This window comes from Borostomias antarcticus, assembly GCF_949987555.1.
Source record: "Borostomias antarcticus genome assembly, chromosome: 24".
NCBI lineage: Eukaryota > Metazoa > Chordata > Actinopteri > Stomiiformes > Stomiidae > Borostomias > Borostomias antarcticus.
Window position 1 is genome coordinate 8,510,654 of NC_140257.1, and position 14,958 is coordinate 8,525,611.

General features: G+C 46.1%; 1 protein-coding gene across 1 annotated transcript; it reads right to left on the minus strand.

The window, feature by feature from the left end:
- Positions 1 to 527: 527 nt before the first annotated feature.
- On the minus strand, positions 528 to 9,650 carry LOC311325644 (1-phosphatidylinositol 4,5-bisphosphate phosphodiesterase delta-1-like). The gene is made up of 15 exons (XM_084458367.1): positions 9,525 to 9,650; positions 9,130 to 9,291; positions 7,319 to 7,547; positions 7,020 to 7,149; positions 6,654 to 6,882; positions 6,282 to 6,483; positions 5,565 to 5,709; positions 5,244 to 5,396; positions 4,623 to 4,775; positions 4,326 to 4,485; positions 2,631 to 2,747; positions 2,023 to 2,201; positions 1,693 to 1,825; positions 1,415 to 1,564; positions 528 to 1,000 (listed from the first exon to the last, which is right to left on the minus strand). Exons 1-15 carry the CDS (start codon positions 9,622 to 9,624, stop codon positions 909 to 911), a joined length of 2,334 nt encoding a protein of 777 aa, XP_084314493.1. The 5' UTR covers positions 9,625 to 9,650; the 3' UTR covers positions 528 to 908.
- Between the last annotated feature and the right edge of the window lie 5,308 nt (positions 9,651 to 14,958).

Genomic DNA, 14,958 nt, shown 5'->3' on the forward strand with positions numbered 1-14,958 from the left:
ATCACGTGATACAGTAAATATTTGTTAGACTTTCCTCATAACTAAGGAACATAAAAGTGTCTAGGAGTGAGAGGGAAGCCTGAGACTTGGTGTTTTGCTAAAACGACCAAGAGAGTGAAATTAGGTCGTGTAGGTAGTATATCTTCTTATCACAAAACTCCCGACTGGAATGCTTGAGAACTGCACATCTGAAAAGAACATCCATCTTTATCTAATACCAGAGAATACTGTACATGTGCCACAGATGGACAGCACATGGCGCTGAAACGGACAGATTAATGATCTAACTACAGTATATGAGAATGACAGTCAAGATACTGTATGTAAATGAAGATCAGAAAACTTTGTTGGGTTCTCCATTTTTATCAGAGATTGTGGAATCCCTGAAAAAGGCATTTCTAAATCACACAATGTGAATCCTGGTTGTTGAAATACAGTAAAAGCTGAAGTAATACTTCTTTGTTAGATGTTGACTAATATATATTATATCCACACATTAATGAAATGATCACTTGAATAAAAATATTTAAATACGCATAATGCAATATTGAAAGGAATGCTGGACATGCAAAAGCATTTCTAAAATCTGTAGCAAATGAACAACAAATAGATAACAGAAGGAAGCTAACGCGAACCAGTGGAACGCAATGTCATCAGGTGCTCCTATGTGCCGTGTGTGCATTTTGTGTTCCACCACCCCAACAGAACAATAAGCACAAAAAAAGGAGTTCTAGTGTTCAAAACAATGTGTTCAGATATTTGATGAGCTAAAAATAAGTGTGCTAAATGTTTTGTTTTTTAAAAAGTTAAAGCCACTAAAATCGCCTGCTGGATTCCTGAGTGACGATGGCGCGGGGAATGTCTTGGTCACACCGTGAAGGCGAGGCGCTTGCTGGGGGACAGGCCGCTCAGTCGGAGTCCGTGATCATGATGTGAACGAAGAGTCCGGCCGAGGGGAGCACGTCTCCATCCTTGCTGAGCAGAGGCACTTGTCTGTATCCTGTGGGAGCGGTTAAGACAGGCGCCTCGGTCAGTTGGTCAGCAGTGATTGTGATGGGATGAAACTAGGCTCTCTATGCAGCTGGGTTCATTATAAAACAGCCGTTAAGCTTTTTAAATGTTTGTCGTTTTAGAACGTCTCTCTGTCTTGGAATGTTCACCGTGTCCGATCTTTCAGAACTGAGGAGGCCGTTTCAAAACAATGATTCCATTCTAAAACTGCTGAAAACTTGGCTGTTGTATGTGAAGCCAGCTTTAGCTGCTGAGAATAGTGCTGGTCCTGTGACTGCAGCCAGAGAGGGTACAGAGTGCCTCTGTCTTGATTTGTCCAAAGGCAGAAAGGGCACAGTTATCTCTTTAGCGGAAAACGATGTGTGTGTGTGGGGGGGGGGGGGCGGCGGCGAAGCCCACTCACCCAACTGTAAGCTGTTGAAGGGCACGGTGTACTGGGCCACAAACTCATTGCTGGATGTGGAGTCGTAGTCCTCGATGGAGAAGCGCACCAGCGCTAGCTCCGGCACGTAGACGTCGAACTGGAAGTTCTCGTTCCATTCTGGGTTAAAACCTACAGTAGGTAAATAAACCAGAAACCGTGATTAGGGTGGGAGTGTGAAGTTCCCGTTCCGTTCTGGGTTAAAACCTCGGTAAATAAACCAGAGACGGTGATTAGGGTGGGCGTGTGAGGTTCAGTACCGTTGTTGGAGATGTATTGTGTTTCTTTCTGCGCCACGTCAGCCGGTACCCCGTACACCTCCACCTTCACCAGAGGGTCCACGATGGAGCTCTTCTTCTTGTTGACTTTGGGGAGCTGCTGTGCGGAGATGATCTGGTGACAGGACGTGACACGGGAACGCCGCTTACATCAGTATGACACTCCGCTCATATTAACTCACACCCAAGAGAAAAGCTTCTCTGGGAAATGGTATGGAGGTCAAGCACGAGGGGTCAAGCCGGTCGGTTACGAGCGGCGGTGCACGAAAGGTACATGGAACGTATGACGGGCGCGGGAAACGTGCGTCTCACCATGACGTGCAGCGTCTTGGGCTGCAGCCACGGCCCCCTGGTCAGCGTGGCGGGGTCGAAATCGGACACCCCGTCCCTCAGGTACGACGGCTTCAGGACGTAGCCGCTCTTCCCATTGGTCAGGAACCGGCCCTGGTTCACGTCCATGTCCGAGCAGGACGTCTGGAAATTTAGGGCCACTGAGAGGAGGAGAGAGGTGAGGAAAGGAGAGAAGAGGTAAGGACAGGAGGAAAGGAGAGGTGAGGTGAGGAAAGGAGTGAAGGAGGAGAGGTGAGGAGAGGAGACGAGAGGAGGGGGTGGGGGAGTGGCAATGAAACAACAAAAAGTGATTTATAACAGGATTACAGGTTAAAAGTTCACGAACATCTCTTTTCTCTTCCCTCTTTGAGCCCAATCTATGACGCCTCAACTAGTCTGAATAATGCTACTGTTATGTGACCCTGCTATCCATGCTAGTTTGTTGAATTGATTTGTCTCGTGTGAACTCGTCATCACTGTAAATGAAGGAAACTGCAGTGCTTCACGAGGATAAATAAAGTTTTAAGGTTTAAGGTTTGAAATGAAATGAAATGCTGCTCATTTGTGGTGTAGGTGACCGTGGTCCGTACCTATCTGACAGCCTGCGTTCCACAGGGGTACAGGGTTGTAGTTGGAGGAGTCGGTCCGGGACCCTGCAGGGTAGATCCGGCTCAGCTTGTCCACGTTGTGATGGATGTAGCCGTTCGCTGGAAGAGGAGAGGAAGGAAGACGTTTCACTTTCAGAGCAAGGTTTCCTGTTTCAATATCTGTGTGGTTTGTATGGCTCTATGTGCTACTAACCCTGTTCTGCTTTCCCTCTCCCTAGTGCCTCTCTCTCTCCCTCCTATCTTCTAACCAGGTCCAGTGGATGCCCCACTGTCACCAGCAGACCTCCCAGAGTCCGATAGATACCCCCGTGTCTGCTGTGGATTTCGTAGCATGTCCATAGGATGCCCTCTCTCCTATGATGCTTTTTTAGCCTCTCTTACTCTGAAATGTAATTTAATGTAATGTATTGCTTTATAAATGTTCTTAGCCGGTAGACAAACATACTCCAGGAGCTTGCTCGATCGCCTTGTTGAGAGGGGTCAGGGAAGAATTTTTTACAGCTCACTTATCTGGCCCCCGGGTGATACTGTTTTTTTGCTTCCCTCTGGAATATGTAGAGAGTGGGTCGTATGCCCTCCTCCCTTGTTCTCTGTAAAGCGCATTGTGTTGCCTCTGGGTATGAAATGCGCTATAAAAATAAAGCTTTGATTGATTGATTGAGAGCCGTGCTCCTGGCTCCACACCAAATGCAGTGAAAAATGAGAAATCATTTCCCGTTGGCCAGCAGGAATACTGTTCTTCTCACACACACACGAGAGCCGGTGACCCACTTTGCATCGGAAGGAAGACAGTCTTTTATTCATGGTATTTTGATCCTCATTGTAAACATGTCATGGAGGCCATCCTAACCGTGGCGCGCGATGCCAGACTTTGGAGATCTCCGCCTCGGAAAAGTCTGGAGACAACTCCATTGAAAATCGTTGCTAGAACAGCGCCTAAAACGGACACTACCAATCAGGACCACTGTCTACATCTCCAGTAGTGTAAAGGACCTGCCTTACCAGAAATGATGTCCTCCCCCTATCTTTGTCCCTAACTGGAGCGGAGAATCAGAACAAAACAAACTAGAAATGGTGCTCAGAGAGCATAGACCTCCGCCCATGAACGCATTTCGTGGTTCTGTGCGCACAGGACAGGTGTGGTATTGCTGCATTTGTTAGCTTTATGCCCGTCCAAACCCCGTGTCTCTGTGACTTTACCATGTTGAGATATGGTCATTTTCAGGTTAGGACTAGACTTTGCTCCAGAGCCTAAGTCCAAAAAATGAATGGAAGTGAATGGCTGGCCATGTTTGGCCAGCTCGTGGACCCACCCTGTGATTCACATCCGCTCCAAAATTGAATAGGTTCTAAATTGGCCCATGCTACAGCCTTCCACCAAGTTTTGTGAAAATCGGTCTGGTAATTTTTTGTGTAATCCTGCTAACAGACGTATGTACTGACATACGGACGGACGTACAAACACAAGCCACCAAAAACATTCCCTCTCGCCCTGCGCTGGGGTGGAGATAAACATCCCCCAACACATTACGACGGACCACCCTAAAGACTTCGGGTTGTTTCTTTTCAATATCTCAACTTGTTTCCACCCACTTTTAGCAACGAAATCTGGAGGAATGTCTTCAGTGTCTAGTTGGGCGCAGCGTTTAGAGACTGACTGGCGAGTCTCGTCCTAACCTGACTCCTCTGCGAGCTTCACAGCCTTCCCCTCCTTGAAGGAAGACATCTCATAGAAGGAGAGCTGCTCTCTGGCGTCCTCAAAGCCGTTGAAGTGGACGCTCTTGCAGTAGACCACCATGTCGGACAGCTCCTTGGCAAGCTTCAGTTTCTTTCCCTTCTGCAGGCAAAATGGAAACAGGTTTTAGGCCAAACTCAGAGAGAGAGAGAGAGAGAGAGAGAGACTGTAGTATTTGGGGGAAAGGGAAACCAAAAAAGCATTGAACTAAAATGTCTCCCAGGTTAACGTAGGCCTACCTTACTCTTCTTCTCTTCTACCTCTTCCTCTTCATCGTTTGACTCCTCCTCCTCCGTCACGTCAGTCTCGTCTTCTGTGGGAGCCTCCAGAGAGAAGCACGCCTCCAGCTTATTCAACCTCTTCCCTTTGATCAGGAACTTCCCCTTCAGCTCCTGAGGAATGGCACACACACACACACACACACACGTTTATGAAAAGTGTTATTCTTGCACATTGCCTTCAGCACTGGATTATGCTCTTAGTCACTTGTTTTAGACAGGAGATGCACTTGTGAGTTCTAGCAAGTAGTAGTACATTGGCTTTCTTCCAACCAACCCTATATTCCCATACTGTGTTTCCCATAGGCTTCACTCAGTAGTGATTTGAATGCGAAGTGATTCACTCAGTAGTGATTTGAATGCGATGTGATTCACTCAGTAGTGATTTGAATGAGATGTGATTCACTCAGTACTAGTCATTTGAATTTGATGCACTGATTTCTGATTTTCCGGTTTCTGAAAGAATAAAATATGGGGAACTGAGCCTAGTCACCAACATCAGACAATCATGTGGACACAACCCTTCCCCGCCTCACACATGTGCACACACACACACACACACACACACACACACGCACATACCTCTGGGGAGGGGAAGTTGGTGGGCATCCAGTCCCCCGGGGGCTTGGTGACCAGGGCAGTGCCCAGGATGGAGCTCAGGTGCTGGGCCATGACTTTCTGCTGCTCCACACTGCAGTGGTTCTCCAGGGACAGGATCACAGGGTACTCGGACGTCTGCGGACACCCAGATACCCCAACTATTACGATACTGAAGAATCAAACAGAGCACGCGGTACGACACAGCGGTATCATGTGGTGCGTGTCCGCCGGCGGTCTGAAGCGCTTCCTTTGGGGAGTTCACGGGGGTGTCCACCTGCTTTGACTGCGTCTCGGCTGAAATACCTTGAAGGCGTAGTCCTTGATGGCCTGGACGGTGTCTCTGAAGAGGATCTTGGAGGTGAGCGTGTATCCGTGGTAGATGACCGGCTCGTCGTCCGGCCCGTCCCAGCAGTCCAGCTCCACGCAGCGACAGCCCTTCATCAGGGCCCTGCGGACGGGGTTCACAAGCGCCCTGAGTCCCTCTGTGACGGATCGACCGAAGAGCTAAGAGCGTCTGTCCTTGCGCTCACTGGTCAGACGCTCGAACCGCTGACCTACTGTACCGCCAAGCCCGGCGATGGGTGGGGCCGGTCCTTACCTAGTCCGGAGTCAAGCGCCACGAAACATGAGCAGAGGGGCGGAGCCATAGCATTAGCCTGCCTTTCAAATCCAGCTGCATTTGAATGTTTATTTCATCGGGAGCGTGTAGTGGGGACTAAATGAAAAACTAATTCAGGTTATTCAGGTCAATTCAGGTCAATTTTACACTTTGCCGTTTGTGTAATAAAAACCTGATTGAAGTGAGAGCTCACGTGGGAGAAAGTCCCAAGTAAATCGCACCTTGTGTCCCAAGTAAATCGCACCTTGCAGGAGTTCAGAGGTCAAATCAGTCTCTCCACACCGCCCACTATCTGATCCGATAGAAAGTCCAATCAGATTCTCATTGGCGTCCACAAATATCGTAGCTTGTTCGCAGAGGTTCTTGCCGTAGCGAGAGATTCTGGGTAGAGTAGTTCTTACCTGATGTAGGCTTCCGTGCTGCTGGGTCCGCTCAGCTGGTCCTCCACCAGGTAGGTGTTGTGGGAGGAGGAGATGAAGTAGTGGTTGAGGGGCTGGCTCATGTCCTGGTACACTTCCTTGTGGGCGGGGTTAATGAGAAACCCCTCCGATTGGTGCAGGTACATCAGGAAGCCATCTTTGGTCATCAGCTGCTTCTCTTTGGCTGCAGAAATCCAAGGTGTTAAAAACTCAAACAATGGTAGTTTGTAAGGACTCCATCAGAGAGCTACGCCTACTTCTCCTAGATATGATTTCTCCTGAATAGATATTAAGATCACAACAACAAATACAGCAGCTGACAGCTACGGTACTCTCGGCCACGCTTGCTCTTACCTTTCTCATCCAGCTCGTACTTCTCAATGAGCGCGAGCGCGTCGGCCAGTGACACCTCCTCCCTCTGTTCTTTAAGCAGGAAGTCCAGCAGGTTCTGGGCGCTCATGCAGCCGGCGGTTTTGGCGTACTCCCCGTAGATCACGTCTATCTCCTCCCGACGCGTCAGCAGGTTGTAGAAGTGCTCGATCTCCTCCCCGGCCAGGTGGCCCGATTTGGACTTGTCACATTTCTGGAGGGGCGGAAATCGGCGATGGGTTCAAAATAGGGGATAAGACGACTCGGAAGCGGACCGTGACATTTCCGCAAGCGTTCTACTGCAGCGCATAATCTTGTTCTAATGCAGCCTAAGGTCAGCAGATGAATCACCTGGAAGATCTCCTCTGCGTAGTCGTCGGCCACCTCTATGTTGATGCGGTGGAGGAAGTCCTCCAGCTCTTTCAGAGTCAGCTTGTCATCAGCATCCTTGTCTGCTTTTCTCATGCAGTTGAAGATCCAACTGAAGCTCTAATGTAAGGTTCAACCGAATTCATAATATGGGTGCCACACAACACAAACAGTAATGGTCGACGAGTTGAGTTTACCTCAAAGGCGGTACAGTGGAAAGACATAAGAAAGGTGCCACACAAGTACAGAACTATAAATTGCTCTAACTGCCATCGGGATACTGCTCAGTCTTCTGCAGGCTGTTGAGGTTGCCGGCGTTGGCGATGATCTTCTCCAGGCTGGAGACCCACTGCTTGGCCTCCTCCTCTGAGCTGGCTATCAGGTCCAGGTTCTTACGGCGGTTTTTGAAGACGATGGAGAAGCAGCGTCCGTCCACCTGGTCCTCCGTGTTCTTCCTCAGACCCTCGGACTGGCGGCCGGCTCGCACTGCTGAGATGTCATAGATGGAGACTGGAGAGGAGGAGGAGGTGATCACTGACCAGCGGTCATGCTTTTTAACAGTAAACAGTACAGGGGGCGGACAGTATAGATACACACATGATATATACTGTATAAATATACAAATGAGCAGAGAAAAAAACGAATGCAGATGCTTCCATACAAGTGCTGCATGATACAATTAAGAAGTTAACATCCCATCATGCTCTGTGGCATGTATAAACATGCCCAGTTAACCTCAATGTTGAATTAAGGTGGCAAAAGGAAAATATCTAATTGACTTTGAAAGAAGGTTGATTATTGGGGCACTGATGTCAGGAGCTTTAGTCACAAAGACTGGCTAGTGTCTCAGTAGGAACAGTGCCTTAAGTGACATCTGTATTTAGACATATCGGAAAGACATCAGTAAACAGGAAGTTGTGGTGGAAAGCACTCTTTGGTGACTGAGAATGCCAATGCAGAATGTTATCAGACAATCAGCAAGAACTGTGCATCGACAACTGCATAGAGAGGGATATTGGCCGCGTTTCCCGATAAAGAACCTTCTTAAGGAACCATTCTTAAGCAACCCTTTGTATGGGAGCTAAGAAGTACTTTGGAGTTAAGTGCTTCTTAACTCGTTCGGGAAACCCGGCCATTACAGTAAGATTTTGGGCTGATGTGTTAGACAGCGCTCTCCATAACCATCATCAAAACACCAAATGAGGGAATATCTTTAGGAAGATATTCCACCTAGAGTTAATAATTAGGGGAAATGTCTTACACTGGGATTGATACTAATACTGTGTGATGTTTACGTCCAAATTCATTCAAACATATAAGGCAAATGGCAAACGCTGTATCCATTGCACCATAATCCAGTGAACTTTTCTCATGTGACATAAAATATGACAAAGCCATTTCTCACTGACTCACCGAAGTATGGCTATGAGAGCCATAAAGCCATATCACCATAGCTGTTATCAGTCTTGCTCTGATACTGTAGTAGACCTACACTGGACCTACATAATAATACTTGATGAGATCATCAGGTGGAGAAGTAACCTAATCACACAGGTGTTGCCCAAAACCACAGGATGATAGAATAGAAAGCTAAAATACAGGAGCGAGACTGACTGAACACCCCATGGGCAATTGGCAGTAAAAATCCTTCAGTTGATATCTCGTGCTCCACCCACATGTATCATATTATCTACCCACAATAAAAGAGCTCTGTGCCACACCCGTCTGGACCGGGGCCCAGACTGTCTCTGATAACGACCAGGGCCTTGGCCACGCCTCCAGTTCTACTGAGACCTAAAGCTCCAGATGTGGAAGATTACACTTTCCCAAAGTCCAGTGAGATTTTTAAAAAGAAAAGAAAAGCTACCTGGTACTACAAGTGACTCAAAATTGGTCAGTCCCATGTGCTTTACGTGTTTACACTATCAGAATAAATATATAAAGTGTTCCATTCCACCACAACACCAGAGAGAGAGAGAGAGAGAGAGAGAGAGAGAGAGAGAGAGAGAGAGAGAGAGAGAGAGAGAGAGGATCTGGGGGAGGGGAAGGTCTCACACACATGTGGGTGGGATGCCGGGGCTGCAGCACTCACAGGTCTGGTTCGACTTGAAGAAGGTTTTTTTGGATTCGTGCCACATGGTCCTGCAGTCTTCCTGTAGCTTGAAGAAGCGGGTCTTCTTCCAGGAGCGAGACCGCACCTTCAGGAGGTCCCCGCCTGTCAGGAGGAACAGGAGGTCGGCATCTTCCTCCAGCCCTGAGAGGAGCGGACACAGTGTCAGGACTGGTCATGACCGTTTAAACGGGGCATTGACAGCCCTTCGATATCAGGATGAAAAGAAATGTGAAACTGTCAAAACTCAAAAAAGTCTATTGTCATGGGTTTCCACAAAGTAGCGTAGACAACACCGCGCTAGGACAGTGGGGGTTGATAATTGTACACCACAGACAGTTGCACTCACGATCTATGTATAAAAGTTAATACTGTACCTAAAAGCTTTTCATTTATACGTGTCGTCTTCTTGCCTCTCGCACGATAGAGTAATTCCTCGGATCTAGTGCGTTTTGGTTGCTTTTTTAAGCACTGCATTGTAACTTGATTCCGAGATTGCTTGATAAAACACCACAACAAGAATGGGATCTCCCTCTATGGCGTGCAGGCAAAGTACTCAAAGTTCACTGGTCATTTTACGCCCATTGGTAGCAATAAAAACAGCTGGCTTCCGTGAGGAAAGCACAGCCTTTTGCAATGCGCCGCCGCATGCATGCAGTGAATTCATACTGAACCAAGAGGTAGTTTAAAATAGGGGGTCCCTGTCTGCTTGGGGGTGCTAGGTGTGACGTAGGCTACTGGCTCGCCTAAGTGGAATGTCAACAATCCTGGATCACCCCGATCGACCTTTTTATATACTGGGTTAGGCTATATAAAACATTGTTCAATTTATCTATAAGATGGCATGCTATTTAAGGGCACTTTATCACTTCGCTATATTTCCAATAATTCGTCTTTCAAGCCTCAATACAGTACCCTACCTCAGCCTACCTCAGCCCGGAAACCTGAGCTGCAGGAGTAGCCTAACTAGGTCGATCTAGTAAGTGAAGCAACTGCCCCATCTTGTGGTGAAAAAGTATGTAAATAAATGTGGCATAGTTATCCTATAGGTAGTCTATCCTGTAGGTTACTGCGCCCTTTGTGAACTTTTGAATGTCTGTTCTTTATGTTTACAAATGATTACCCATGAGAATGAATTTATAATAATCACTTAAAACTGATGTTGACAGAGGTCTGATCATACAGTTCAACTAGCCTTAGCCTATAGGCATACTCAAAAGTGTTTGCATGTAGGTTTGCATACAGATTTGTTTGTTAACTTAGCATCAATCATGACAAACAGACATGGCATGTAAAAGACCATAGACCTCAAGCCTTGTATTTTGTCTTCTCCAATTACTATAAAAAAATGTGTTGTTTTTATTATATCCCTGAGGCATAACTTTGCGTCATGGACAATATATCTTAGGAGAAACCTCGCCGTAATACAATAATAAGCCATGTCTTGTTTTGATTTTGCTTAAGGCTGCTGTGTACAGCAACAGAAACTGCCCTGAATTGAAAAGAGAATGTACAGCCACACCTTATGGCAATGGAATGAAGCAAGAGCTTCATTATAGAATCTGTTGCAGCATTGGAATAGCAGAATCCAACTTTGACTTAATAAAGAATGGGAAAAAACAAACGTGATATTAAGGACTAGACATACATTAGTTAGTACTTTGTTTTTTAGTCTTGTCTTTAGTCATCTCAAATTACTATTATGAAATGCTTTGTTGTGTTATTCAACATAAGAAAATCTGATGCAACTCTGTAGGATGGACAAGCACATAGGCCTTGCTATCTTAACCCACAGTGAAACTGAATAATGACCCATTAAGAATGCTGGGCCTTGCTCAACGTCACCTCAGTCTACCTTTCGTTTACGCTATGATTTAGGCAGTTGTTTTGATTTTGCTCATTCTGAACTGTAGCAACAGAAACTGTCCTGGATGAAACTGAGAATGTAGAGCCACACCTTGTGGCAACACGTGGAATGGAAAGATTACACCATCATAGAAACGAGAGCGAATTCGCAATAGCTGCGACCACATAGCCCAGGCCACGCACACGTGCAGCGCACAGACCCGATGTTTGTGGATCAACTGACCAACTGACCAACCGACAGACTGACAGGGCGAGCTATAGCCTACAACTGATAGTAAAGTAAAGAATGAGAGAGACAGGTTTTATGGTCAAATTGGTCAAATTATTAGCATAAAGTTTAACTTTATAACACGACAAATCACCGTTTTAATGAAACGAGTGGTTCGTAGGCCACCCTTGATGGAGAGAATAGGTTGCCCAAGGCTATCCTAGGCTACATGTGCGAAGGTGATTGAATCTGGTAAAGGCGCGTTCATGAGAAGATGTTTTAAAGCTCTAGTATCCAGGAGAAGCTTTGGACCAACAGATCGAGCTAGAAAAATACTGTTGCACTAGAATAGCTAGAATCTGACGTTAACTTGTCTAATAAGCTACACCACGATAATCAGGAAAAATATAAAATGTTGAAAACATTTTAGTGTGGGCTATGACTGGTTCTGCATATCCTCTTGTGAATAGTGTCTGACTCATGGGCTAATTTCATTATTGTGAATTGATTACACCGTAAAATATGATGCCCTGTTAACTTAAAAGTCTACGTTCATTCATAGCCTATGTGTTGCTCTGTTGACATATCTGTACCATTTTAACTGAGTTTGTTCTAATTTCTGGTGAAATTGTTCTTAAATGCATTTCAAATTTTATTGAGTTATGTGTTCTATGTGTTATGTGAGTTAAATTATTCTCACAAATAAGTTCCTTTACTTCATTTCCCAAAAGCAAAGTCAATGCATCACATTGTACAGTAGGCTACAGGGACATTTTAAAGGCCAATGACTTGGGCTATGCCTATCATGCCCTCTTTTGAATCTAGTTTGAGAAAACAAGGCTTCTAATTGACTTACCATGTTTACACGCCATACCATTCGTTTCCATTCTGTAAATGTCGTGTCCACGATGTAAAGGTTAGGCTACCGGTCTCTCTGATCGTCAACACACAGAAGTCATGAGATGATTTAGCTTTGGAATAAACGACTTCCTTCAAATATAATGTCAAATGCAAAAATTATAAATAGTTCTATAATAGTCCTGAAAGTAGTTTTAATAACAGGTTCTCCTTAGGTACTGTAGCTTGAGCTTCACAAATGCCACTCCTACAGACCCCAACACCGGTTTGACAAGCCTGAGAGTGGTGGATGTGTGACGTCACGGTAAATAGCCCGTGTGGATAGTGTGGCCTGCTGTGACAATCTGTAGCGAGTGCGAACTGCTTCTATTCATTCATCACAGACTAATGTGAAACCATGAACATGATAAAAAATGTAGGCTAGTTGTGTGCACAGTCACACCCCGAATGTTACACATTCACTTTGTAAATCATTCCCTATCACTGTGCTGAACGATTCGCTAATAGGGTAATTGGCAGTATGACAATATAAAGTAGCATACTTTTCAACACGAAACTAATACGAATCCCAGCACCACTATGTTGTAGATTACAGAGGGTTAGATAAAATATAAAAACTCTTAGAATATTTAGAAATACCAAGCATGGACTTCGAATAGTTAATGGCACAGTCATCATTGTTTCGATTTAACCTATTGAATTTGAATCAAAGATGATCTGAGGATCCTTGTAAAAGGTCATAGGTGTTGATGTTAGAGCCTGCGGCCAAAATTCTAGGTGTAGCAGTTTGAGAGGGGAAAAAGAGGGAGGAGCTGGTGAGGTTTTCTCATTGTCAATCTGTCATAGCCTATATTATTATTATTTATTGAATCTTCCTGCAGGACATTTTTGCCACATTGGTAGTTCAGTAAGAGGGAGAGGGGGAGGCACGAGATATGTGAACTGCCTCAGACACATTTCTGAACTGGGGGGAAAGAAAGTCTTAGCTTTTCTTTTCATGTTCACGAGTAGTGTAGCCTCGGCAGTTACAACAGTAAGGGATGCGTCTGTTTAGCCTCCCTCTCAGCAGTTCCCTTTGAGGCCCAGCTTACCCCCAGTGCTCAGTCAGCTCAGAGCAGGGCTGACTGAGCTCGAACACAGCAGCACCAAATCCATCATATTTCCGGTCCAGAGAAATAGGCAGGGGAAACAATGTGGAATATTGGGGTTTAGTTGTGATAGAAGTCATAGCGATGTGTACACAGCCCACAGGGTGATATGACAAGTCCAATTGACAACCCTTCTCTCTCTCTCTCTCTCTCTCTCTCTCTCTCTTTCTCTCTCTCTCTCTCTCTTTCGGAATGACCAAAACGTGGTTCTCTCCATATGAAAGCAGTAGGCCTGTCATATTGAGAACTACATGCCATAAACTCATAGAGCTGAATGTACTGTGTAGGATGCACCACACTCACAAATCACGCCGCACACACACACACACACACACACACACACACACACACACAGTACACACACTCACTTACACTTACTTACTCACACTTACTCTCTGCATGCTCACTGTATATACTGCACTACTTTTTGTATATTATTTATTTTTCTTAGCCTATTTTTTTTGCACTAACATTTTGTAGGCCTACTCGCTCTTTTCACTGTCCTGTCTCGTCCCTGCACCCTGTCCAATGCTGTCTCAATGTTATGCACGACCAAAAGCAATTTCCTAGTATGTAAAAAAAAAAAAAAACTACATAAACTTTTTTTGTGATCCAATCCAAATCCTAAATCCAATTTTAATTGCTTTTACACAAGAACAACAACACAAAATACGAATTCAGATTCTGATATTACATATACAGACCTCCCCACAGCTGAAGCTGAACCGTCTGTTGAGGAGACAGAGCCCCTGGAAAGCAGCTGGACCAGACTCTGTCTGCCTCTTCATGCTAAAGTTCTGCTCTGATCAGCTGTCCCCAGTGTTCACTGACATCTTCAACACCTCACAAGAGACATGCCATGTTCCAGCCTGCTTCAAGACCTCCACCATCATCCCTGTCCTCAAGAAAACAAGGATCACCGGCCTAAATGACTACAGGCCCATCGCCCTGACCTCTGTAGTAATGAAGGTCTTTGAGTGCCTTGTTCTGCTGCACCTCACATCCATCAAGGACCCTCTCCTGGACCCTCTGCAGTTCGCCTACAGAGCAAACAGGTCTGTGGACGATGCAGTAAACATGGCCCTTCACTACATTCTACAGCACCTGGAACATGCAGGCAGCTACGCCAGGATCCTGTTTGTGGACTTCAGCGCTGCCTTCACCACCGTCCTCCCCGCTTACGTTGTAGTATGAGCTCTCCCAGCTGCACATGCCCGACTCTAACTGCAGGTCACCCACTTCCTGTTCGACAGGAAACAGCACGTGAAGCTGGGCAAAAACTGACTCTGACTCCAGGTCCATCAGCACCGGCACCCCCCCAGCTCTGCGTTCTTTCCCCCCTGCTCTTCTCCCTGTACACAAACAGCTGCACCTCCAGCCACCAGTCTGTCAAGCTGAAGTTTGTGGATGACATCACCCTCATCAGACTCATCCCTGAGGGAGACGAGACTGCCTACGGATGGGAGATCGACCAGCTGCTGTCCTGGTGCGGCCAAGACAACCTGGAGCTCAACGCTCTCAAGACAGTGGAGATGATTGTAGACTTTAGGAAGAAACCAGCCACCCCTCCCCCCATCACATTGAATGACACCATAGTGACCACTGTCGACTCCTTCCGCTTACTGTGCACCACCATCTCTAGGGACCTCAAATGGGAGGTAAACACCAGCTCCCTCGCGAAGAAGGCACAGCAGATGATGTACTTCTGAAGAAATTCAGACTACCAAAGAA

Bases quoted from the DNA above. Each gene is read 5' to 3' on its own strand.
- LOC311325644 (XM_084458367.1), bottom strand. From the start codon at position 9,624: ATGCAGTGCTTAAAAAAGCAACCAAAACGCACTAGATCCGAGGAATTA. The intron at 2,748-4,325 runs GTTAGGACGAGA...CTCCTCTTCCAG, and splicing joins GAAGCTCGCAGAGGAGTCAG to CGAACGGCTACATCCATCAC. The intron at 1,001-1,414 runs GTGAGTGGGCTT...CCGCTCCCACAG, and splicing joins CTTCAACAGCTTACAGTTGG to GATACAGACAAGTGCCTCTG.